Source organism: Chionomys nivalis, chromosome 23 (genome assembly GCF_950005125.1).
Source record: "Chionomys nivalis chromosome 23, mChiNiv1.1, whole genome shotgun sequence".
Lineage (NCBI taxonomy): Eukaryota > Metazoa > Chordata > Mammalia > Rodentia > Cricetidae > Chionomys > Chionomys nivalis.
Genome location: NC_080108.1, coordinates 25,725,128 through 25,753,032, shown reverse-complemented (window position 1 = coordinate 25,753,032; position 27,905 = coordinate 25,725,128). Strand labels below are relative to the sequence as shown.

General features: G+C 44.2%; 1 protein-coding gene across 1 annotated transcript in view; it reads left to right on the top strand.

The window, feature by feature from the left end:
* The window catches only part of Cers3 (ceramide synthase 3), a 62,267-nt gene that overhangs the window by 25,941 nt on the left and 8,421 nt on the right, over positions 1-27,905 (top strand). Inside the window, exon 9 of the mRNA XM_057756495.1 lies at positions 9,204-9,357. Coding sequence (XP_057612478.1) covers positions 9,204-9,357 — 154 coding nt within the window. The remainder of the gene's footprint in view (positions 1-9,203; positions 9,358-27,905) is intronic.

Genomic DNA, 27,905 nt, shown 5'->3' with positions numbered 1-27,905 from the left:
GCTTTCCCCTCACGTGACTCCCCTTGCCTTTCTGCAACTCTATGCTCACCTCCATCCCTGCTGCTGTGTCTGAGGATCCAGTGTGGCTCATTCTCAGTGAAGGAAGGGGAATCAGCAATCCCCATCTTGAGATGTTAACCTGCTAGAGGAGACGGTAAAGAGTGTGACGCAAGTGAGTCTTTCTCCTTAGAGTCTCACCAGAGTGCTGCGGGAGGCTGAGGCGTGGCAGCGCAGACTAGAGACAGAGCTGAGGCAGCAGAAAGAAGCAGCCTGCTATAGCCTTCACCCCCCAAAATGAGAAAATGAGTCAGTTGCTGAGAGCCCTTCTGGTTCTCTAGTTCAGGAGCCTTTCCAGCTGGCCTTGGAGAAGAGAGCCCAACAGCTATGCCAGTCAGCAAAGAGAATGCAGCGTGAAGGGCAGGAGGGGCTGTCCAGATGCGGAGGAATGGCAGTGCACTGGCAACCATGGATGCCAACTTTTCTGAAAATCGTTTTCAAACATTTTTGAGGCTAATAATTAGACTCGCCTCATTTAGGACTTAATCAGACTTCTCGTTGGTTCCCAAATACTGTTTCATTAGTCAGAAATCCAAATTAGCGTTGGCAGAATTGCTTTTATTTCATTGCCTGGAAACTCCATTTGTTTGTGTTTTTACCAAAACTGTTTAAGTCACAGACTAGTGTTTTTTTTTTTTCACATTGTATTTCCAACCATTGTGTACACATAATGACATTTAAAATTATGTTTATTCTCTAGAGATTTAATACCTGTGTACCATGGATCATTTCTTCCCCTCAAACCTTCCTCCAAGTCCTCTCAGGATACCCTTTCCCTGTATCATCTCCCTCCCAACTTTATTGGAATTAATGGATATGTTATCTATGTTCCCTGGCCGCTGACAGACTCCTTTTTAAGTCACAGGAGCTGGTCTCAGTGTCCTCTAGACTGGCTGATCTGTAAGAAAGGCCACTCTGATGCACAAATGCTGACTGTTCTTCCAGCCTGTTTGCTGTGGCAACATGGCTGCTGTTCCTTTCCTTCAATTTGCCATTCTAGGTGTGGCAGAGTGCCGGAAGTGGGAGAGATGGCCAATAGTAGCAGAGGTCTTTGTAGCTCCCCCCACCAAACACATACATACTTTATTCATAGTTTTACACACTGCTAGTAGTGGTCTATGTCTCTCATATGTCCTTAAAAGAAAGATAAGTAACCCATTTTGAGCCACCAATAATGATGCTATCTCCTTATTCCCATAAGTTGCTGTGCACTTGGCCACCTTTCTTCCTCACCAACTACTGGTCACTGGATTTCAGATCTCAACTTTTAATGATCCAGCTATCACTAGTTTGGAGGAAAATGATACCCCAGGTTTGAAACCCATGCATGAAAGGAAATGTTATGGGTGCTGGGACCATGTAACAGCTTGAAATGGTTAGTGGAGAAAGAAGATTTAAAAAACAAAAAACAAGACCAGTTAAAATCATGGAAGTGTTCCTAGTTGGTGTTCTTATCAGTGACAAATAAGGACGAGGCCACATGGATCCTTTCATCAGAAGGCTGGGGCCTGGCTCTTCCAAAGGCAAAGCAAGGCTACTGTGGCGCTGACGTCAGCTTCATGGCCTGGTGCTGCCACAGAGCCGAGGGACGTGTATGGTAGAAGCAAGGCTCTTCTGGAGCCACCACTGTAAATGCCACTCTGGGACCAGATCTTAGAGTGTTGCGCCTGTGGAGGGGGTGTGAGTTTTGGTTAGCTGTGCTTGCTGGCCTCTGCAGCAGGGCCCTGGGAGGGGCTCCTGACCAGCTGTGCTCCCTGTTGTCTTCTATTGCTGCTTTCTTGAGGACAGTGACCAGGGCCTATTCACGATTAGTCCGAGTCCTTCGGAAATCTCTTGGAGTATGTAGCAGTGCAACCTGTATTTGCCCCTTACCAGTGAGCAGTTTTCCCCATTTATTTTCTTATTTCTTCTACCCCCCCCTTACACACACACACACACACACACACACACACACACACTGGAAGCATTTGAAAGTTCTAAATATCATAATCTTTTTGCCCTAAACCCTTCAGCATGCATTTCTTAGGACACTCTTTTACAGAATCACAACATAGTTATTAATTGCAAAAAATATGTCAACCCACTTTCTATATTTCAATTTAATAGCCCTATATTATTTTTTATTGCTCCCCTACCGCAGCATGTAGCCAGGCCATGTGTTATGTACAGAAGACATTTATCCAGAATAGTTTTTGTTGTTGTTGTTGTTGTTTTTTACCAGCTTTGTTTCTTATGTGATCGTTGCAGCACTTAGACCCCATCCTGACGGTATGTGATGAGGGAGCAAACACCAGGAGCTGGGGGAATGTTCAAAGTAGTCCTGTAAGTGTGATGAGCAGTTTGGAACATCCAGCACCTGAACACAGTAAGACCAGAAAAACCAGGCAGGCATGTGGGACTGCCCATAATCTCAAGAGGAGGGGCAGAGGCTCCCATAGCAAGCTGGGTCTGGTGAGATACCCTGCCTCCCTAAGTAGAGAGAAGAGTGATTGAGAAAGACACCTAGCACCAACCTCAAACTCCACATACATGAAAACATGCACATGTGTATTACAACACACACACACACACACACACACACACACACTTAAAAGAACTACAACCAGAAACAGCTGAAGTAGGGCCTTTGGAATACAGAGCAGAAATCTGCTCTTTCCAGGCAGAACTGGGGTTGAATGGCGGCGAGCTGGATCCAGGCAAGCTCTCTCCCACTGAGCTGTCACCCACTGCCCAGTACATACCTTTCCATTACAGTCACTGAACCGGATGGTGAAGAGTTTGTCTTCACTGAGTGTCTATCACGTTGTCTTCATCTGCATCATTACCCAAAAACCCAAGACATGCCAAACATGCCGAGCATGGCTGTGTCTCCAGATCCAGCCACTGGCCTTATCAGAACACAGAATTCTTACTCCCTATTAACGAGAAAAACAGCAACAAAACACCTGACACCTACAATCTGAAATTTGGAAAATAGAAATAACTTATGGGTGGTGTTGGCAAAACCAGCTACTCTTATACCACGATTGTTACATGTTCAAACTGTGTCGACTCTATTGGCTAAAAGAGTGAGGAGAAGAGGCAGAACCAAATCCAGAGAAACGGCAGAGCCTGGCAGTCAGATCCACAGCAGCAGCTTTTCAGTTTGGGAAGCGTAAAGTACTCTGTGTCTAGGAACTCAGGAGCCTGACAGTCCTTTGGCACCCGCCCCCATTTAAAGAAACACTCCACCGGGGTGCTATAGAGCAGGAACAGAAAACATGGCGAGTGGGCAAACAGCATCATACATGTCTGCGCACATGTCAGGAGACTGTCATGGAGGACCAACACTGTGATGGTCTTCCTTCATATTCTCTGAGCAGAGAAGCAGCACAAAGTGACACTGAACCATCCTTTTGTGAGGTCCTGAAGAACGACAGACCAAGGAAGGCCAGGCTCACAATGCCTTCCCCTCCATGTCCTCTGTCCTCCTACAGAGGATGTGCAGAAGGCACATCCCACTCCGCCCTCCTCCTGGCCTGATCTCCACTCTCAGGTGCCTCCCTCCAGAGTCTAGCCAGTTCTGCAGCTCAGAGATGGTGCTGCTTTAATTGTTGGGCCTCTTGTTTAGGAGAGGAAGGCTCAGGGAGCAGTTGAAGTCAGAAGGGCAGTGAGGAAATTGACTTTAATTGCCATGTTTTGAGAGCTTACTGTGTGCTGAGCCCTTCTCAAGGCATCAAGGTCAGTGCTGTCACTCCAAGATGAGGGGGGCAAGGAGTTTTCATTTCACAGAGTAACTGGGGCCCAGCGGGGTGGAGATGCTCCCTGAAATCTGTGACCTCTGACCAGCATCTCACAGGCTCCAGAGCCCTGCCTTAGGCCCCACCTCTCCGCCCACTGCTCAGCTCTCCGAGAGCATACTCAAGGCAGCTTCTTATTTGAAAGGAGCTCTGCAAGTTTGCCAGGCGGACTGTGGGGTTCCCCGAGCACCCAGGTCACAGGGGTGCGGCAAGTTCCACCCTGTGACTAAGGAACCAGGACAAATGGCATCATGCCATGATCCAGCTCTGCGGAACTGTGCCAAGTGTTCCAATCCCTATCTCAAAGCATCTTTTCCTGTGGCTCTTAAAAGGAAGGCCACACCCTAGACTTACCCAGATGTGAAAGGCTACCCGAATATCTCCACCCACCTCTGCCCCTCTCTCCCCTAAAGGAAGAGTAAGCTGCAGAGCTTTTACCATGGAGGAAACTGCGCCTGAGGCTCGTCAGCCCCCTGAATTTCCCATCATGCTACCTGCCCTGGGGGTTTCTGTTTGTGCAGTGAAGGATGCGCCACCAGAATCCCATCTTCTGCCTTCACTTCCACAGGGAAGTCTCTCCCGTCCCCACTCTCTACTCTCTCCTTATGTGAATTATGATGAGCAACTTATGTTTGCTAGTTCACATTATCTGGTGAAGTGTGGAAAGAACATTTTTTTAGTATCTTCCTTTGTCAGCTTTGACACTGACAGATTTCTGATCGAGGACTGGGTAAGGGGCAAGGACCTGGAGAAGAAAGACCACAGATGATCACAGGTTATGGCTATGGCTTTGGGAATCTGCCTGCTGGTAAGACACACCCATGCGGCAACTGTGATCGCAAAGCAGGCTGAAGTCAGTCTGGAGACCAGGAGAAATGTTATAAATTCAGGGATAACCAGAATAGCGTCTGATCCTGTTCCAGAGAGGTGATCAGACACAGAAATATAAAGATGCTGTGATGTGGGCTAGGGGTTATTCTGTGGTAGTCTTGCCTCACATGCGCTGGGCCCTGGGTCCAATCCTCAGCACTGGAGGGAAAAAAGGTGTAGCTACTTTAAGTTGCTCACAATCAGTAAATAATTTCATGCCCATGTGGAGGGAGAGTCACTGTATTTAAGTTCATCATTTTATACTATGAATATAGGCTAATATATTTCTTAAAGGAAAATTGGTGTCATATACAAAACAATTCACAAAAGAACAAATAAAAATATAACATGTAAACATAGTGGCTTCTTCTAAAATAAAATGTCAATATAAACAGGCCATGGTCTTTTCCATGAGACTGACAAAACATGACATTGCTCAGGACCTGAGGGAGTGGTACTGTCACACACTGGGCCCAAGAATGAAGCTGTGTGGTCTTACAGGAAAGCAGCTGAGGGATATATTACACATGCAATGAGTGTAGTGTTTGACTCAGGTCCCAGATCTTAGCTAAAAGGATCTAAAAGGGGAATCAAACAATCTCAACAACATGTATCTCAAGTAATTCCCACCATGTTCTTTAATAATAATGAAGATTTGGGAAGAACTTAGCTGTCTTATTGGGGATTAAGTTGCAGTGTGTTTGTGAAATGGATTTGTGCAGTTGTTCCACAGAAGGGCATGTGGCAGATGATGGTAAACTATGGCTTAGGGTGAACTCTAGCTCACAGTCTGGTTTGTTAGTAAGTTTTATAGCCACTTAGCCAGCCACAGTCATTAATTTACATGCAAGGTGCCAGGCCGTTGCTCTTCTCTTACAATGGCAGGATTAAGTAGTTGTAACAGAGACCGGAGGACCAGTGGCCTGAAGTGTTCAGTATCTTTTCCTTTTTTGTTTTTATTACTACTTTTATTTTTTGAGATTATAATATAGTTACTTCATTTCCCTCGTCCCTTTCTTCACTCCAAACTCTCTCATGTTCTCTTTCAAATTTATGATATCTTTTTCATTAATTATTGTTATATATATGTACTATATGTTATATATGTATATTTATATTTGTCAATACATAAATACAACCTGCTCAGTCAGTAGAATGTTGTATGTGCATATATTTTCAGCGCTGACCATTGGTATTGGATAACCAGTTGGTGTGCTCTCCTGGGAAGACTGTGTCTCCAGCTGTCAGCATTTTCAGTTGTTTGTGGTTCTTTTTGTAGGCTTGAGGCCTTGTGGTCTTCCTTGGCCCACATTAGTGCGTCTGTTGGTGCTGTCCTTGTTCAGCTCGTTTAGTCCGTCCTGTCAGTGAGACTTTACGGGTGTAGCTCCTGTCAGTACTAGAAGACACACTCTCACAGCAACCCCTGTCCTCTAGCTCTTACACCTCCCACCCCCTGGATTGCTAAGGGAGTTGTCCTGTAGGTGTGTCCACTGGGGCTGTGACTCTGCATTTTGATTGGTTGTGGTTTTCAATAATGATCACCATCTGTTGCAAAGAGCAAGTTTCCTTGATAAGGGTTAAGAACTCTACTCATCTGTGGGTGTAAGGACAAATTTTAGACTGTGGTGAGGGACTGTATGGTCCAGTGAAGTGACAGCTGCAGGTCTCCTTCACTACCCGTGCCATCACTAGCCCTGGGTAGAGCACACAAGTTTGCTTGCTTCAAATGCATAGCTACATTCATTGACATGAAAACTTCTCTGTGACACGGAGTAGGAAAAATAAGGGCCCCAAAGTACAGGCGTAGTATTAACCCTGATGTGTAAAGTCATGTGGGTGGAAGGTCATATGCTAAAATCCATAAGTTGTGAGACTTTTTTAGACCTCTTCACATTTTGTATGTTTTCTGAATCCTAAATGGTCAATAAAGTTACCCTTTTAAGTTAAAAAGCAAACGAGAGATGTCTGCATAAAAACATGGGGAAATTCTACAATGAGTTTTGGAGCAAGTGGAACCTGAGTTGGTAACTCACATAAGAGGAAGCAGCTGCTGAGCTGACATAGAGGACCCTCAAAGACCTGCAAGATAAGGCCTGTTTAAACTGTCTTGAGTTTTAAATTAGCAAACCTTAAATCCACCAGTATCTGGTGGAGGCCCAAATAAGCTATTCATAAATTTCTGATGGCCTTATAATGTGTGATTTTAGATAATATGGTGGTAACATTTTGGTACTCTCCAATACGCTCCTTGGATTTCTGCATCTTTAAAGTACACTTTGAAAGATGTTTCTCTTTTATGATCATACACTTCTAAGATCTTCCATTTGGAAAAGACTAGATACACTGAGCTTTTTGAACAGCATAAAATAATTTTGGAATAAATGATGTAAATGGTGTCTTGGTCACTATTCTGTTGCTGTAAAGAGACACCAGGACCAAGGCAACTCTTTTAAAAAGAAGCATTTATTGTAGAGTACTTCCCACTTTCTCTTCTATCAGGTTCAGTGTGTTCAGACTGATATTGAGGTCTTTAATCCATTTGGACTTGAGTTTTGAGCATGGTGATAGATATGGATCTATTTTCATTCTTCTACAGGCTGACATCCAGTTTTGCCAGCACCATTTGTTAAAGATGCTCTCTTTTTTCCATTGTATACTTTTAGCTCCTTTATCAAAAATCAGGTGTTCATAGGTTTGTGGGTTAAAGCTAGGGTCTTCTATTCGATTCCATTGGTTGACTTCTCTGTTTCTATGCCAATACCACATTTACTTTTCTGCAACTGGTAACAATAGCTTCTGTTTGCACAAAGAGCGTGTGTCAGTGTATGTAATGATTCTTTTCCTAATGGTCAAACATGGAAAACATCTCCAGTGCTCCTCAGAAGGTGAGCAGATGAGTGTGATCTGTTCATACAGTGGGACACCAAGTGAGCTGAGCAGATGAGTGTGATCTGTTCATGCAGTGGTTTACCAAGTGGGGTGAGCAGATGAGTGTGATATGTTCATACAGTGGTTTACCAAGTGGGTTGAACAGATGAGTGTGATCTGTTCATACAGTGGGACACAGAGTGGCACAAAGGAATGCCACTGATTCCCATGGGGACTGTGTAGTTGTACTTCTTTTTTTTTATCAGGATCATCAGTTCCCCAATAATGACACAGAGACATTAATTATGAAAGCTTGGCCTATAGCTTAGGCTTATTCCTAACTAGCTCTTATAACTTAAATTAACCCATATTTTTTATTAGTCTATGTTACCACGTGACTTTTACCTCTTTCCCATTTTGTGTGTCCAACTCATACCACATCTGGCTATCTTCTCTTGGCGTCTCTGCCTTTCTTCTTCCTAGCTTCTTCTCTGCCCGGAAATCTTGCCTGGCTATTGACTGTTCAGCTTTTTGTTAAACTTCTAACAGTTACATATACTCACAGTGTACAAAAAGATTATCCCACAACAGGACTTGGTTGAATCATAAAAGTAGTGGGCAAGTAAAAGACAACAGTCTCACGAAGACACTGGGGAAGGATGCTCAGTGAGGCTGGAGAAGAGCTACGTGGGTAAAGGTGGGTGTCCGTGCTAAGAGTGGAGCATGTGGGACTGCAGAGGGATAGAACTGCGTCCTAGGCACATGGGCCTGTTCTATGGCCCACAGCTCACTGAACTCTATGCCAAACCCCAGCTAAAGTGGCTGTATGTTAGTTTTAAAATTAAATAATTTATGGAAAAATGGAAGATGAGGCACTAAATTACAGTGTCAATTAAGAGTATGATACTGTGGACATTTTTTGTCCTTTTTTTGTTTCAAATTATTTTTGTAAGTAAATATATGTTTAATACCTGACCTTTCTAATGCTATAACATCACCGTGGTGTGAGGATTGCTGAAAGAATAGTTAGCCTTTTGCAAAACCTAGAGTAACCACTGGAGATGCCCTGCATCTGGGCAGTGTTCAGGAGTCTGTGTATGCAGCAGGTACAGTGGGCAGTTCCCTTCAGGAAGCAGAAGCAATCATGAAATGAGTGTTTGGGGAAGGAGTACTGGGAATCAAATCTTGGCCTCGTGTATGCTAGGTACCTGCTCTCACTGACCTACATCCCAGCCATCTCAAGTCTCCGCTGACACCAAGTCAATGAAACCATGTCATAAGGTGCCACATGTAAACCTGTTGTCTCAATTGTGTCCGTAACTTCTCTCTTCCTAGAAGGTTAAAAAAGGTTCACAGAAACTTTTCTGTTTACAAAGAGGCAGCTGAGGCCCTGGGACTCTCAAGCAAGCAATGGCATGAAGCATCATTTGTTTTTGTTTTTCTCTTAGGACAGGGTGTACTTCTTGATTGTTGGCTAAGTTTGATATAAATGGAATATTGACCCTTTTTTCCTAAATACCACTTGAAATTAAGTACCAGTATATGTTTGGGGAGGGACAAATGTTCTTTCTTATTGAACATTCACCAGTGCTTTGGCTAAAGTGAGATTCCCCACCTGTCTTTCCACAGGATTTTGTACTGCACCCTGATTCTACCTCTGCACTACCTCGAACCCTTCTTCTCATACATCTTCCTCAACCTCCAGCTCATGATCCTGCAGGGCCTTCACCTCTACTGGGGCTACTTCATAATGAAGATGCTCAATCGATGCATATTCATGAAGGTAAGTCCTCGCCAATCTGAGCCATTCCTAAAGTGTGGTCTCAACGGCCACAGCAGAGGTGAGGTCCAGATGGCGGAGCACTGTGTTCATCTGTCATTTTGTTTGCTCCATTGATTGACTGGGAATAGAATCTAGGCCCTTATCTTGTTATGTTCTTCAGCAAGGCTATATCGCTGCACAGTGAATGTCAGTGAGTATAAAACTATGAGCACATTTTTAACCATAATTATTTTGTTTTCTTGATTTTTTGAAGTGCTGGGGATCAAACCCAGGGCCTGCACATGCTGGGGTGGTGCTCCACCAGTGAACTGTTGTCTGAGTTTTATGCTAAAGATGCTCTCTACAATATAGTCAGATTTTTCGTGAGTGGGTCTTTGCTTTGGGGGTTCGAGGTGCAGCTTGGCGAGTGTGCTTCAGACATCTCTAGCACAGAAGAGGAAGAACGAACTTTATTAGAGGGTATGATAGTTGGAATTTTAAGCTATTTATGTAGGCATGCTCTGTCTGCATGTTTATGTGCAGGCCACAGGAAGGCATCAGATCCCGTTACAGATGGTTGTGAACACCGTGTGGGTGCTGGGAATTGAACTCTGGACCTCTGGAAGAGCAGCCAGTGCTCTTATCTGAGCCATCTCTCCAGCCCCAATAGTTGGGTTTTTTAATTCAAAGTATGACTACTACTTCTAGAATCCCTTGAGTCAGTATTTATTTGTTTTGTGTATACAGTTGCACATGTGTATGTGTGTGTATGTAGCTACACATGTGTATGTGTGTGTATGTGCAGCTGTACATGTGTATGTGTGTGTATGCAGCTGCACATGTGTATGTGTGTGTGCAGCTGCACATGTGTATGTGTGTGTACACAGCTGCACACGTGTATGTTTGTGTGCAGCTGCACATGTGTATGTGTGTGTATGTGTGTGTATGCAGTTGCACATGTGTATGCATATGTGTGTACACAGCTGCACATGTGTATGTGTGTGTATGCAGCTGCACATGTGTATGTGTGTGTATGCAGCTGCACATGCATATATATGTGTACACAGCTGCACGTATGTATATTAGTGTATACAGCTGCACATCAATCACAATCAGCTTCCTTAATCATTCTCCACCTCAACTTTTTTCTTTTGAGACATGGTCTTTCACTGACCAGGAGCTCACTGACTTGGCTACACTGTTAGGTCAATAAGCTCCGGACTCTGCCTCCTCAGTGCTGAGATTACACATGTGCAGCTTTTACATGGGTGCTGGGATCTGAACTCGAGTTCTCATGCTATGAGTCATCTCCTCACCACAGATAAGCTTGTTGAGATGGGTGAGTAATAAATATGTCAGAGCCTTATATTTCTCCGCTGAACATTCAGTTTGCATGTAACGCTTTTTTCCATGAAGTTGCTTCTACTTTTGGAATATTGCCCATCATTTGGCTGTAGTTTTTTGAAAACAGCTTTGCTAGATACAGCCCCACATTGCTTAACTACAGATCATATTCACAGATGCATTGCTAGATGATTAAGTCATTGTGTGAACTCACACAGACCTACTTGGTATTGGCTACTACATACTTAGGCTATATGGTATAACCTACAGCTCTTAGGGTCAAGATGAACACCACATCACGAAGTTAATTGAAACAGAAGATAAAAATGATAAGAGATGCTAAAAATTGAAATGTATGAGACTGGATTAAAGTAATACAACTATGCCTTTACAGTATGCTTCTGTATAAATATGTAAAGGGTTTCACTGTATTATAATGATGAAAGCGATAAAGCAAATACATAAACAAGTAGCATTCACTCATCATCAAGTTCTACATATCATGCACAATTGTCTCTGCTATAATTTTATACACACAGCAGTACAGTAGGGTTGCTCACACCAGCATCACCCCACATATGCAAATAACATATTGTGTTGAGTGTCAGGGCGCCTACTGCCCCCATTGGCTGACAGTAGGCTCTTGTCAGCTTCATTGTGATCTTACAGGACTAGCAGGGTATGTGTGATTAGAAATGACCAAAAGGTGGTTATGTAATACATGGCTAGAATACAAATTCCTAATACTTTTTTTGATTTTTGGCAGTTTACATTTATTTTGCATTTTATCTGTACTTATATCAGAAACAGTGAGGGCAGGACTTGAGAAATGCACAAGGCTCAATCACTGACTTAGGGAAGTAATCCACTCCTTAGCAACAATTACAGTGTATGAAATGCAGTGTGCTACAGTTACAGTGTATGAAATGCAGTGTGCTACAGTTAAAGTGTATGAAATGCAGTGTGCTACAGTTACAGTGTATGAAATGCAGTATGCTACAGTTTCAGTGTATGAAATGCAGTGTGCTACAGTTACAGTGTATGAAATGCAGTGTGCTACAGTTACAGTGTATGAAATGCAGTGTGCTACAGTTACAGTGTATGAAATGGAGGGTGCTACACAGTGGGCCCAGGCAAAAGCCACTGACTCAGGACCACAGCAAACTAGTGAGTGCTGGGATTTGAGTTGGAAATTGAACACTAGTAAGAAAGTCAGTCCTGACTCTCTGTGACTGAAGGAGCCTTGCTAAGCATCTTTCAGGATGTTAGCTGGAGCTGGTCCCCTCCAGGATGCCACCAGCTGTGTATGGCAGCCTCTTCTCGCTAATGAAGAATTATGTGTAACAAGTGCTGCATTCTGGGTGGATAAATTCATTTCTATCACATCTGGTTTATTCGTTTTCTGCTTTAGTAAATTTATCTGAAAGGCCGCTGAAGAGTGGACAAATGACGTGCTCATTGCACTCACTGGCGCCTGAGCTCTGATCCATCTATAGCCTCTGAACCTGGACCACATCTGGATTAATGTTTTAGGATGGCTTACAATTCATTATGTAGAGCAGGTTGACTTCAGGCTTACAGAGATCCTCCTGCCTCTGCCCTTGTGTGCCAGGATCAAAGGTCAACATGTTACCCTTGCAGGCTTCTTGAAAACTAACTTTCCCACTAAAGCTGGAGTGCCAAGAAATGAACTTTTACTGAATGTTGTAGATCAGTGTTTCTAGCTCATAGGAATTCCAAGCATTTTCCTATGAAAATGGTACCTCTGCCTGATAGGCAAGGTTGAAGAGCAGAAATGAGGATCCAAGCTGGACAGTTAAATGATGTTCACAGTAGTTGCTATAAAAGGGGGCCTTCAACTAAACCTGTTGTCCCATCTGGCTGAGCCTTCCTAGACCTCCCGTTCTTGTAAAGAAACAGGCCTCACATTAATTGATGGCTGACAATATTCCAGGTTTAGCAGGAAGCCAGGGTGGGCACACTTGGAGGCCAGTGGAAACCCTTGTTTGGTTTCCCTGTGCCCTTCACAATTCTGAAGTCTAATGGGTCATGCCAGGCCGGATTAGAAATGTAGCAGCCTGGCAGACTGTGAGCAAGAATCCCTGGTTTCCCATGCCATACTGGGAAAAGCTGTTTCCAAATGCAATTTGAGGGCAGTGTGGCCCTGCAGCCCTAATTCTTGCTGCGCATGACTTCAGCTGGCTTACTGCACATGCAGTCTCTTTTCTGCTGCAGTGGCGAAACTGGCTGTGAAACCAGCAAGCTCCTCCAAAGCCATAAAGCCTCCTTTTAAAGAGGCATGGAAGGCAGCGTTGCATTGCAAGGGGAGAGAAGGAGCTGGAAGTCCTAGAGGAGCAAGGAAACCAACTGCCAACCATTTCAAAGGCAGTTAGTGTTTCATGCAAACTCTGTTGTTACTAAGCTGATTGATTCTTGAATACGTTAAAAATGGAAGTCAGAAGTTTATAGACCTCCACAAATGTCTTCTAAGTCTTACAATGGAGATTAAGAATTTGTCCCTTCAACTTCCTTACATGTGGCACTCTCAGAAAGTGATGTTGAATATGGAGAGGAAGGTGACTTCGGAGAAACTAAGTACACTTTGAGGTGGTGCTGTGTGGCAGTCCTTCTCCTGGGGAGATGCAGTACACGTCTCTATTCACCCTAGACAGGGAGCCCACAACAGACCAAGTCAGCTGCCTCCAAAGTCCATCTGGGTGAACCAGTGCATTTTATTAGGATTACTCACAGGAATATGAGAGAGAGGTTACTTCCAGGAGCAGAAATAATTCAGACAGCTACGTCACCAAAGCCCACCCCAGCTGGGTGACAGCCCACAAAAACTAAGCCTGGAGCACACTGCACAGCCTGCAGGGAACTCGGCAGTTGGGGAGGGTCCTTTTCAGGTGCCTCAGTTTTCCTACACCTCTTGCAGGCATCCTGGCTGCTTTCTTTCAGGCAGCTGCTCTGGCCTCAGAGAGTCTTCTTTACAGTTTGGCTTAGCTGGGACTGAGAGTGACTCTCGACTTGTATTGCTTACTCTGGCTGCATGGGGCCTAGTGAATCTGGTCAGTTTCAGGGACTTATGAAGATATTTTGAGTTGTGTACCTTCTTGTTTAAGGAGCTTCCCTGCAGGATGGAGTGTTTCAAACTCAGAGGAAAGTATACACAACAGGTAGTGTGATTTGCCCATTTTAGACCTCGTATTTGTATAGCAGGCTGAAAAGAAGGGAAACCCAGTATGCTTTGTAATGGTCACCTTTTCCAGTTAACCAGAGTCCTTGCATGTACATAGCAGATGAGGGATGTCCACTATGTGCTTTTGTTCTTTACTATTTTAAAGTTAAGAATACCACTACAGGGCTGAGGACATAGTATCAGTCAATAAAGTGCTTGCCTTGCAAACAGGAGGACCTGAATTCAATACTGGAACCCGGATGAAGAAGTCAGGCCTCATGACACATCTTACGATCCCAGTACCTGAGAGGCAGAGACAGGAGGGTCCCTTTGGTTTGCTGACAAGCTAGTTTAGCCCAACTGCCACATTTTAGGTCAGTGAGAGATGTGGTGTCAGAGGAGAGGGATGGTATCCTAAGGATGATGCCGAAGTTTGCTATCTACCTCCACACATGCACTCACCTGTCTCCATACACATGTACCCTCGCACACATGAACATATACACATGAATGAATAAAAAGGAATATTGTTATAACTTAGTTACAAAATATTGGATTCTGATATACATAAACCATGCTTAGCAGACATCTCACTGCTTGAGAACAAGACTTGACATTAAAACTTGATTCCTATAAAATGGGCAGTCCCTCCCTCCCTCCCTCCCTCCCTCCCTCCCTCCCTCCCTCCTTTTCTTTCTCTCTCTCTCTCTCTCTCTCTCTCTCTCTCTCTCTCTCTCTCTCTCTCTCTCTCTCTTCTCTATGTAACAATCCTGGCTGTCCTAGAACTCACTTTGTAGACCTTGAACTGGTCTTCAGTTCACTGAGATCCACCTGTCTCTGCCTCCCAAGTGCTAGGATTAAAGCTCTATGCACTAGACCTCAGTTCGCGAGCTTCGGGCAAGGGGCTGGAGATTGAGAATACAGACGCAGAGACAGACTGGCACACAGACCTTCAATCACTGATACCAAATCCCCTCTTTAATAGCACCATGGAGGCTTAAATACACTGCAGTCAATGGCCAACAGGTGAAAATCCCAGCCTCTGATCCTCTAAGCTAGGCACAGCTTCTAGTAACTTTAATTAGAAGGTTCTAGGAGGGAAGAGCAGCTGAAGGCCAGGACTCATTAGTCCCAACAATGTGTGCCACCACTGCCTGGCTAAAATGGGCAGTTTTCTGATAAGCTACCAACCCACACACATCGCATGAGGAAACATGACAGGCTGACATATTCATCTTGTCGTTCTCCATGAAAACATGAGAGTGCTTTTAGAGGAAGTTGAACACAACATGGCAGGCACACTTGTGTAACATGGATTTGATCATCCTTAAGCTCTCGTTTCTTCTCTCTAAATGTTACCATGGGTCCTGGCCAACTCAAGCTTGTCTCTGTGACATCTTGTGGTGGTGAACAGCCAGGACAATCAGGAGGAGCCAGAGAACACAGCCATCATAGCCAGGTTGGGGATGCTATCCCCTTGGCAACCTGGCCCAAGCTCCTGAAACTAACACTGTCTGACTGGTAAGTTTCTAGAGTGACACTCTGTAAGCTCCGCCCTGAGTTGATGAATAGTGGACCAAGCTAGTTACCATGAGGAAACTGAGGCCTACATGGGATTTGCACAGTGATGTCAGGACAAAGCCAAGGCCAGAGATGAAATCCCTCATGGTGTAAAATGTCACCTCGTGTCTTCTTTTTCATTTGAATTAAGGGTAGGAAATTGGTAATAGAAAAGTAAGGGAAAATACTTGCATGGAGTCAAAAATAACAAGCACATAAAAATACCAAGTCCTCAAAATATGAGATTAAAAGGCGCACAGGGCCAAGGAGGTGACTCAGTTGGCAGCATTTTGCTGTACAAGGGTAAGGCTCTGAGTTCAACCCCGATTCCATATTAAAATGTCAGCACACACCTGTAATTGGTACTGAGGAAATGGCAATAGGAAGATTCCCTAGAGTCACTGGTCATCCCGGCGAGCTGAACTGGATCCTGTGTCAGAAAGCAGGCAGCCAGCTCCTGTGGAATAACATCCAAAAGTGTCTTCTGGAGACCACATGCGGGAACTCACATGTGCACAGGCATACATGCGTACACACGCACATGTGTGAATGTACAACCCCATAAACACAAGCTATTAAAAATAGAATGTAATTCACACATCCTTTAATTTACTTTTAAACTTATTAAAAGCCTAAGAAATGCTTTCTTAGTTATTTTTATTCTAAATCCCTTCTGTTTAAAGTAATCAAGTGGCCGAGAACACAGGCTCTTCAGAGTCCGTTCCAAGTCTCCCATTTCCTGACCATGTGATCACGGTCCTATTGCCTCAGTGTCCTCATTGGTAAGCTGGTGACAGAGTAGCTGTTCACACCATGTTGGTGTCACCAGGAGCACGCTATGGCCTTGCTGCCATCACCACTGGCGCTGCTCCTTCAGCAATGTCCTCCCTACTGACACACAGAGAGCCGTGAGGCAAGTCGGCTGACAGCTGGCGCCCAGGCAGGCCTCTCATTTGGCTTCTACAGGCTGTGCAACAGCTGATGTCAGATGTCAGGACCCTTGGCTTCCAACCAAGGCTCCAGTGACAGTTTCCTAAATGGTCTTCTGCCAGGTGACTTTCATGACTCACATTCCAGATGATCCCTTCTGACATGTTCTCTCAGTGTCATCAAGTTACAGAAGAAGTATAAAATCCATAACATCCAAGAGGCCTCCTGGTCTCCAAGGCTTTAGTGGGTAGTAACAGATATAAAAGTGCCCTTTGTTGAACAAAGCTTCCTAAAAGTAGCATAGAGACTAATGATTGAAACAAAATAACCAAAACCACTCTCAATTTCTGTTTCCATGTTCCTGAATGTATGTGCAGACCAGCTGTTTCTACAGTTATTCATGAAACAACAGTGAATTCATAAATAGCTGCACTCAGTTGCTTGGCTTAAAAAATTTCAAATTAAAAATCCTTTTAGATTCTATATTTATTTCCACAACAAAATAGAATCCCCATAGGATTTTAGAGCTGGGAGGGAGCTTAAGTGGCCCACTCTGACACCTCGCTCTTCTGCAGGCTTTACTGTCCATCATGAGCGCACCACTCACCTTCACATAGGTTGGCTCTCTGCGTCTCCCTGGCACTTAGTAAAGCCGCTGTGGTCTTCCTGTTGTGGTGGAAGAGAGAAAGGCAGGGTGAAGAAGTTACACAGCAGCCCAAGGTCACAGCAGTGAGAATGACCTTGTGAAGCCTGAGGAACTGGAGTCTGGTTACAAGGGTGAGCTCTCCTGCCTCTCCAGGTGAGCTCAGCTCTTTGACTTAATTGTCTTTCTTGTCATTGCTTTACAAAACAATTGATGAACAAACTCCAACTCCTCAGGGAGGGCTGTCCATCCCATTCATGATTTTTTTTTCCAGCTTAACAGCCATGTTATAAGCCTTAAACGGTAGAATTGCTTAAGGAAACCAAAGTCGGAGAGACAAATGCCTTGCTAGATGTATGCAAATAAAGGAAAGAAATGTATGAGCCTGAGGGGCTATGCCCATGGAGGAACCACCTCTTCCTAGGACTCTGGTTTTTTGAGACAGGGTTTCTCTATAGCTTTGGGGCCTGTCCTAGAACTCACTCTGTAAACCAGGCTGGTCTTAAACTCACAGAGATCCACCTGTCTCTGCCTCCCAGCTGCTAGGATTAAAGGCATGCACCACTACAACCAGCTTCCCAGTTTTCCAATACTCAACCTTTGGCGTTTCTGTTATTTTGCCCTTGGCTTATTTAGTAGAGGAACACATACAACAGGTCACTGAGTTAAGTTACAGAGGAAGGACCCAACCACCCATCTCTAATTGAGATGGAACCAGGGCTAATGGAAAAAGATAACAAAGAAACAGAGACACTGTGGTCATGCACGCATGTCAGGATTGGAGCTGAGACAGTGGCCTGCTTCAGGATAACACCATCCCAGCATTCTCTCATACTTACTTGTTCAGTATAGTTTTGCAGTTTGGTATGTAAATTTGCTTATCTAGAAATCCCACACACACACACATACACACACTTGTTTCTGTGATTTCTCTTTCTGGTGGAACAGTGCTGTGATGTCCACATGCAGGCACATCAGCATGTCTCTGTCGCTGATAACACCCACATGTCTCTGAAGCTCTTAATCCCAAATAAGCCAGCCTCGGATGGAGGAAAGATTATATTTCAAGAAAACCAGGAGCTTTGGGGACAGAGGTAGTAGAACAGCTGTTAGCCTGTTCAGCACAGTCTGCTTCTTGGGATAGCAGTATGGAAAGCAGCTGGATGCCAGAGCTGGCTGGGGATGGGCTCCCCAAGGAGCCTTCAGCTTCTGGGTGTCCATGTAGAATCTCCAAGCCCTCCATCCCCCAAATTGCCTGCAGATTAGCAAGCCACAGATGGTTTGCTGTGCTTGCTTTACTATGCATTAGCTCCATTTGCCCACTCTTCAGCTTCCTGCCTAATGCTATTTTGGGTTTCAAAATGCCAGTGTTGTCAGTTCTTTTTTAAAAAATTTTTATTGCATCTATTTATTTCATGTGTGCATTTATACATTTGTGGAGGTCAGAGGGCAAATTTCAGGAGTCTGTTCTCTCCTCCCACCACATGGGTTCCAGGGATTGAACTCACGTCCCCGGGTTTGGTGGCAGGTTACCTTTACCTGCTGAGCCATCTAATGTTGGAAGTCCTTTAGAAACACTAGACTAGTGAGATCATTTGCCCAATAGGAAGCCAGCTAAGCAGTTGCCAGAAATAAAACTATCAAAGCAAACATTCCACAGATGGTTGTGCTGTTCACATCTAGGCTCTCCCTCCTGTCCCCCAAATAGTGTCTCTCATAGCTCCTAGACCATGGGTCACATCTTGCTTCAGCTGGAAAGGACAATGAGGGTGGAGAAGATCTAGGCAAAAAGCAGGCAGAGACTTTCTGACATTGCGTGGACCCATGATTTAAAAATCATTTCACAAAAAGTGCAATGAACTTCTTTTAATTCTGAAAGTAGCAGATGGTCACCGTTTTCTTAGCAGAGAAATTCTCTTTCTCTCTCACACACACATATTACATACACACAGAAAGAGACAGACGGACAGACAGAGACAGAGATAGAGTCAGTCTCCACACAGATGTCTCCTGTAGAATCTGAGCTTTAGACAAGGGACCAGACATAATTCATGGCTTGTTAATAAATCTACACATCCACACCAGGATGTGAATGTTTTCCTAAGGGACTCTTGGGCCAAAGAGATTGGTAAATCCGGTGTGAGGGAGACTCCATGCTGGTCAGCATTGCCGCATCTTGTGTCCACTTCCTCAGCCCTACTGAGTAAATCTCAGAGAGAGCTTCGAGTAGCACAAAGGAAATGTTCTTCATGAGAATGTCGAGAAGGCAAACGAAATAGTCGCGAAGAGCTTAGCTTTGCTTTGTCATGCGGGCTCTGGTCCTGTGACTTATGAGGCAGAAGGCTTGACCTGTGCTCTGTTCTGGGCACAGCAGGAATGCCATCTGCGGTGCTCTGGGCTCTCTGAGGGGCTGTGTTCTTGCAGTGGGGTTTCTTACCACACACGGGATCAGGAGATCCCAAGCAAAACAACTCCGGGCTGTAACTCCACAGCCTGTGGGCTTGCTGTTGTTCCCAACAACCAGTATGCACATCTTTGCTGATGTGAACCTGGAAACACAGTTATATGTTCAGAGCCATGGGATTGGCTACCCTCTGTCATAGCTGTGTCTGAGCCATCCTGCACCAGGGCCCAGCTTCCACAGAGAAACATTCACCAATGTCAGAACTGGTACTATCCAGTAAGTGCCAGGTAATGCTTGCATGGTTGTCTCTAATACACCTGAAACAAACAGACACACTTGGCCACTAATGTGAGGAGAAGATGGACTGAGGATATGAAGGAACTCCAGGCTTTTGAGAAGGCCCGTCTGTCAAGAGAAGGATGAGGGGAAGATAACTGTGTAACTGTTCAGGAGGCTGTAGGCAGTTTTCTTACTTACACAACGTCAGTTGAGTGTGTATGTGCCTGTGTGTATGCGTGTGTGTGTGTGTGTGTGTGTGTGTAAATGAGCATTTGGGGTATTCTGTACTTGCACATCTGTGAGAGAGCAAAGAACACTGGACTGGGCCCTACAACAAAGGCCTCAGCCAACTCTTCAGAAAGCACCTACTAAGTAGCCACTCAGAGGTGTCCCCTTTGAGGCAAGCCCAGCATTAGAATGTCACTGGCTATGTGCTACCTTCTGCACATAACTCTGGACAAGATGGCGTTCTGCAGTCCAGGATAACACATCATGAACCAGCCACCACAGGGGGCATAATAGAACCTTGCTCCTAAAAGGCTTCTGGGCAGCACCACTATGTGACTTGTGCTTTCCCTGCTCAAACTGGGTTCCAGTGCCAAGAAAATTTCATTTCTCTATACCAGGAGGAACCCCAAGAACCAGAGGGCTCTTTTACAGTCTTTTCTGTGCACGAAAGTTCTTGTTTGTTTTAAGTACAGGTCTTCTGATCAGTGGTTCTCGCAGCTTCTGTTGACATAAAATTAATTACTTTCTTCCTTTGTTTGAACATGTTTGCTTTGATGAATTTAGAATGCTGAGTTCCCCACCTCTCTCTTTCTTCATAGTATTCTGATAAGAGTGCTGTTTATCAGCAGCCCACGGCCTCTTTTCACTACAGTATATAGCTTGGGTTATTCTATGCCTTCTTTTTTTTTCTTTCTTTCTTTTTTTTTTTTAGTTTTTAGTTCTTCAAGACAGGGTTTTTCTGTGTAGCCCTGGCTATCCTGGAACTCACTCTGTAGACCAGGCTGGCCTCAAACTCACAAAGATCTGCCTGCCTCCTGAGTGCTGGGGGTAAAGGTGTGGGCCACCACCCTCCAGTTACCTTCATAATTTTTTTTAAATCAAATTCATGTTTCAGAAATAGTTTTCTTGCAGTGCTGAGGACCAGACCCTGAGCCTAGTTTCTGGGCAGGGTTCCAGCAGCTACATCCCAGCCCTCAAGTTTTTCTATGGTCCTTCCTCCTGTCACTTCTGCTCCTGTGACTTTATTTACAACCTACGTGTGCCACAGGTCACTGCCACTCTGTTCATTTAGGGTTTTCCCCTCTCTGGGCTTCATTACCAATAATTTCTATGACTGTGTTTTTAATACTTCTGGTCCTTTCTTTTAGAGCATTTAAGCTGTTATTAATCTTATCTAATGCAAGGTTTTATTTCATATATTTGTTTTTATCACTCTAAATTTCATTTTAGGCTTTAAAATAATATCCACTGTATTACTCTCTTTAATTTGATTTTCCTCTGCCTTCTTGAATAGAACATATGTGTGTGTACATATATATATATGAATATATATGACATGTATTTTTCTCCTGTGCGTGAATGTTTTGCCTGCATGTATATCTGTGGCCCATGGGTCAGGAGGAGTTCAGATGGCATTAGATCCGCCAAAGCTAGAATTATATATAGTGTGAGCTACTGTGTGGTGCTGAGAATTGAACCCAGGTCCTCTGAAAGAACAATATGTGCTGTTAACTGCTGAGAGCTATCTCTCCAGCTCTTACAATAACTATTTGAACAATTTTGAGAGTAGTTTAACTTTCCTTCAGGTTCCATATTTCTGGGTCTGTTTGTGCTAACTGAATTTCTTTCTGGGCATGCACCATATTTCCAAGTTTGTAAATTTTGTGATTTTTAGTTCAAAACTAACCATTTTGAATTTTTAATTGTTAGATGCTAGATTTTTTTTGTCTTCCTTTAAATGGAGCTGAATTTTGTTTTTGAAAGCAGCTTGATTGCTAACAATAGCTGTGATCTTTTGAAGACATAGATGCTGGGAAGATGAGCCCAGAACCACCTGTGGTCTGTGGCTGCTGAATCCTTAATATTCCCCTAGATGCTCATGTCCCAGGAGTTCTCCCTGTAGCTAGGAAGAGGACAGCACATCACATCACAGTCCTCCACAGCTGGCTTTGCCAAGTCCCGCCTGCCCAGACCTTGCCTGGCCTCCAGGAGTTTCCTCATCATCTGCACAGACAAGACCAAAAAGACCTCGCTGCGCTCTGGATGGCATGCTCTCTCCCCACACGGCTCCCGCCTCTCCTCGCCACACTATTAGCCTTACAAAATTCTGCTTCCTGCCTTTAGTGAACTCCAGCTTGGCTTCCTCAGCTCACCGGCCCTCTGTGCAGTGGGCGTGAATGCATTAATAATAAATGCACATCACCAATAATGTGATGTCACCAAGAATGCATTAAGGACAGAAGTCCACGCATTTCCCCCTTGGTGTCATTTAATTAAGAGTAGGCAAATTTGAATTTATTCCCTGCTTTGCTCCCCCTGTGTCTTCTGTCTGTCTATGAGTCTGAATCTGTGACTACTTGAATACTTGAGAGCCTTGAGAACTGTGTGACTGTCTGTCTGTCTGTCTGTCCCTAACAAAGGGTGTTCCCTTTGTTATTGAAGCATTACATAGGGAAGGAATAAAATACTTTACAGAAAATTTTAACAGAGTTTTACAAGGCATTAAGTCATTGACTTCAACTTACCTGGTCACTATCAATCAATATTCAAAAGCTGCTGCCAGTCTTTATGGTGGATAGTCATTTTATTTTATAATGCTGCTTTCTGCCTATCTGCTGTTTCCGACAAGTGCCAGTCTACACTTTATATAATTCCAGTTGCAGAGGATCTGATGCCCTCCGACCTCCTCCTGCATCAGGCACGTGCACATGGCGCACAGACATGCATGCAGGGAAAACACTCATACACATTGAGCCAGGTCATGGAAGAGTACACATTATGTAATATTATGCTATTACAGCTATACATTAGCTTAAGTTGTAAGAGTTGATTGCATGGGAAATTCAAGGCACATACGTTTGGTTGTTACACTGTTCCCTTAAAGGGAGGTTAAACAGATAGACCGAGACACAGTGGGATGGCAGCCTTACGTCTCATATGACCTCAAGGTATATTATTAACTCAGCTGTGAGGTCCAACAAACGTTCCAGTCTCTTTGACTGTAAGAGATATTTCCGTAACATTGCAACCATACCGCTTGGCTGTGGGGGCTTTGCTGTGCTTCACTTTGGAAAGTGGACCTAAGAAGGCAAGAAGCTGTAGAACTCTCCTTCATTTCCCTTTCCCAAGATTCAGTGTGAGCTGTTTTCTGGGCTGAATCTAAAACCAATTGTTCAATGTGCCTGTTTAGCTTTTCTAGTTGCTTAAACTAGAAAAAAAAAAAAAAACTAGGCAAGGCAGTGTATCACCGCTCTCCTGTGACAGCCAGAATCAGAAGTCACAGTGCTGTCTTCTAAGAAACACATGGCTGTATAATTCAGAGGCTGCGTGTCTGTTTCCAGTGAAGTACGATGGTTGGGTGGCTCTTTCTTTGTTTCTGATTTTTCCCTTTAGGGCAATGCTGTCCAATAAACATAGATTCCACGCTACACATACATTTTATTATAACAATGCTTAAAAGTAATAAGAAGGAGAAAACGGTTTAGTACATACAGCCCTTTGGCCAACAAGTGTGAAGACCAGACTTTGGAATCCCAAAACCCACATAAAAGCCAGACAGCCTACATGGAGACTGCCTGTAATCCCAGCTCTCAGGAGACATACACAGGGGTCCTCCCATTCAAGCTGGCTAGCTAGGATAGACAGTCCACAAGCTCTGGACTTAATTTTGAGGTCCTATATCAATAATAAAATGGAAAGGGAAAGGGAAGGCACATGGAGATCAACTTCAGGTCTTCACATACATGTGCACCCATATGTGTGGCTATGCTCACATGAATACTTATACATATATGCGCACATACCATTTATATACATATACATACATGCAAAAGATTAAAGATGTAAGAAAATAATAAGAGGCAAAATTAATTTTGATAATATCTTAGCTGTACCAAGTTCTCTCCCTTAAGCTTCCCTATGGCCGCTGTTATCACCGTCTTGCGGTTTGAGGTAGCCTGTGGGGCAGTGCAGCCCCAGCCTGGAATTGACAGCTTCCCTTTCTCTTTGGGGTTGACTCTCCTTGTGCTTTTCCTGGCCTGCACTTCCATTCTGCTTGTCTCCACGTCTTTCTAGTTTCCTTCTCCCACTGAGGGCTGTGGGAACATACTGGGATTGGTGAAGCAATTTTCTTCTTCTCAGCCATGTTCTCTGACTCCAGAAAATGGCAATGGTGATTGTGCTGTTGTTATAGCAGAGCTCTGGGGGAGAGGCGGGAGCAGCTGGAATGAGAGTCCCACCATTGTTCTTCAGTACCAGAAGGCATCAAATAAATCAACCTCTGTGCCTGAGTCGTTTCTAGTGACAGATGTCTTACTCCCTGCCTTGAAAGCAGTATTTCCGTACTGACAGTGTCCCAGATGTGTAAGGCTTCACCACATAGAAGCACATGGCAGACCCTCAGAGATCACCATGGTGCCCTACATCAATCCCAGTGCTGTTTCTGCAGGCAAATGGTGTTTGCCATGCTCCTAAGGTCTACTTTGGAGTTGTCCCCGTGCCCCACCCTGATGATTCTGTGTTTTATACAGAGCCTGGAGTTGTGCTCCCTTTTAAGATCTAATACACAACCAGACTTGTGTTTTCTGTTGCTCTGCTGCCGATGATGCACACATCTGGACATATGCTGTCCGTGCATACTGGGCTTCTGTGTTCCAGCCACATTACCTTTCTGTGAGTTGTGTGGTGTTGGCCACTTGGAAGCTAACGAATGACTTCTGGCTAAGCTCTGCTTTGCTTGATCAAGTTGTTATTTAAATCTTGTGTTCAAAACCAAGGAAAGCATAGCGTGTGTGACAGAGGCCCAAGCAGTCATCTGTGAGGGCCTCTCAAGGACTTCCGGGCAGCTGTGGGAAGTTCTTAACATCTTACCAGCTCTGTCATCAATCAGTCAGTCCTTACTTTTTCTCCTTGAAGAAGTGAAAACAGAACTCAGGGCTTCATGCATACTGGACAGATGCTCTACCACTGAGCTACAGCCCCAGCCCCTGATATGTGGTGTTCATGGTTTTTATGTATTCCTGTTTAAGAACAATGTAGAATCAGGTATGCTGCACATACCGTGAGGATTCTAGAATTTCAGATGAACTGGCCCTGTGGACTACAATGCACTAGGAAAGACTGTTAGACTTTGACCAAAGAATGCTTACAGCCAGGCCCCAAACCAGGCTAATTAAATCAACAAGACCTATGAGGTAGGACCCAGACCCTGGGATCCTTGACGGTCTCCTCCTTCAAGGGAGTGGCTAATTTACATCCTAGGCAAAGTCCCCTAGGTTGAGTAGTGAGAATAGTATCTCCTCCATCACAAAGAGATGCCCGTGGATGTCCTTGGATGTCCTTCCATTTCCTGGGTCTCCTTCCTAAAATTGGAGCTGTATGTACCGCTGTGACTCACCTTCAGCAGTTCCCAAGCATGGACCTTTGGACAAAATCCTTACTTTCTTGTTCCAGAAGGGATTTCTGCTTAATAGCAACAGCAGCAACAAAATCTCGGAATGCAGCCGGAGTGCAGAAAAGCAGAATGGTAAAAGAGCAAGTTTTCCTAGTTAGTGAAGAGTGGGATTCGTTCTAGAAACTGATGATTTTGTTGTTCCTTTTTGAGACAGTTTCACCCTGTAGCCCAAGCTCAAGCTAGTCTTGAATTCACTCTGTAGCCAAGGCTAACCCTGAACTCCCTATGTGGCCCAAACTGTCTATAAAAACTATGATCCTCCTGCCTCAGCTTACTGATTACAGGTGTGAGCCACTCTGACTAACTTATTAAATTATTTTTAGAACCATTTATTATATAAAGTGAAGCATACTTACAGATTTTGAATTGCTTTTGTGGATTATGCAGTTAATAAGAAGTATAGGGACTAAGGAAATCAAGATAATTTGAATTCATAGAAATTCAAAAGGGTCCAGGTGACTCTTGGCTTCAACATTTTCTTTCAATGGAGAAAAACCATCTAGAGAGGGTTTGTGGCTTAGCAAACAACCTTGCTACAAAGACTTAAGAGCACAGCACCCCAGGACTCACTGGGAGCCTCTTGGCCAAACATCTATGGAGCCTCCACAGCCACAGATGATTTGTGTGCACATCAAGTTTGGGAAGCATTGGTCTAGAAAATTCCACATCACCAAAAAGAAAATGTCCATTTGTGGCCTGGGTTGAAAGAACCCAATTTAAATTTAGTGGAGTGCCAGCATGGAGAAATATAAAAAGCAAAAATGCAACAGTCTGTTTTCCTGTGACCTTGTCAACTTGGATAATGAGAATTAATATAACAAAAAGGGAGGCATTTTGCTAGTAGCTTGGAAAATTGAACTCTTTGACTGAATGTGTTTCTTTTTTTTCATACAGTGAAAGCTGAGTTTGCTTTTAAAATAGCATAAAATGCTTATTATAGTCTTCTTTGTTTCACTGCCAAGTGCGGATTGAGACATGGAGTCATTCACAAAACAGTGGGACACTATGAGTCATTACAGCCTCCCGGGCTCCTGACAGTACTGCAGAGCCACAGATTTCCAAGCCCCGAGTTTAGTTACAGCGCTTCAAAAGCACAGCTATGATCTTACTTGAAGCCGTGACTGCAGATGTCAAACCCTGAGCGTGAGGGAGCCCTGCAGCAGAGATGACTCATTTGCTGGGGGTGAGCATCCTATCTGTTGCATAGATGTGTGGGTTGTTTTGTTGTTGCTGCTTTTTCATGGTAAGTTTATTTGGTTTGGTTTTCTGGAAGATATTTCTGAGAAATACCGATCAGGTCTTAACTAATAGACATAACATGTATAATTAATAAATCCTATACATTCTTGAATCAAAATGTACTAAAAAATTATGCCAGAAATTAAGGCAGAAGGATGACTACTCCGATGTGATTTTAATCAGTTAGTAGAGATGAAGAGGATTGAGTGTCTAGGAGTAACTGAGAGGTGAGGTTGTGTTCCATGTGTTGTGCAATGCAAGGGTGGTTACTGTGTCATGTGAGGAGCAAAAGAAGGAACAGGGTGTGAGTGTGTTCTCCATTGCTTTAACAAGTGCCCAAGATTGGGTTCTTGGGGAAGAAAGAACTTTCTTTAGCTTATGGTTTAACAACTGAAAGTCTGAGACCAGCCACTGGGAGGACCTCCCCACCCTCTGTAGCCACACCCTCAAAGGTTGCAAGACCTCTTGCCAGCAGTGTACTCAGAGGCCGCTTTCTTTGCATTAGGAGCCCTTGAGGATGCTCTGTGGCCAAATCACAACTGGGAGAGGAATTAACCATCTTTAGCTATTTAAAAAATAACAAATGTTTGAAATAAGTGTACAATTTTTTTCCCAGCTAACCCAAAGGGGTGGGACTTGAAATCATGAGTAGAAACTGCAAGGAGACATATTTCAGTACTGTTATTTAAACACATACACACACACACACACGAGAAACAAAGCAGGTACTGGTGGTGCCTGGTGACCCATGGGCAGGGCTAGGCACATCTTTTGCTCGGGTTTTCCTGAAGAACACAGAAGCTTCAGATAGAAACTAGGCTGGATACCTTCAAGGTCCCTTTCAATCCCAGAGTTCTCCAAAGAATGCTCTTCATATGTAACCCTCCTCCTACATCTCACGTGACACCACTACACTCCGGGTCACTAGCATTTCTTCCTCCTGTGACCACCCTGAATCTCTAATAGTTTCCACTCTGCAGCAAACAGTGCTAGTGGCGCAGGAGCCAGCTTCCTTAAGCCAGTAAGCAAGCGCGTGATGGCTCCTGAGCTGGCCGTGCGCCATACAGAACTCCCTTAATGGATTAACAACGCTCTGCTTGAGCCTGCATAGGGTATACACATTTCTTACTGGCTTGGCCCACAATACACCCACCAAGATGATCAACACCAACTGAGATACTTCATTCCCCACCCCATTGCCACCATACAGCACATAAGAGACCCTGACAGGCAGCGCAGGAGTACCTCTCTCCCTTGGAACCTTCTCAGTCTTAGGAGTTCTTTCTTCCTCTTTCTTAATAAATCTACATTT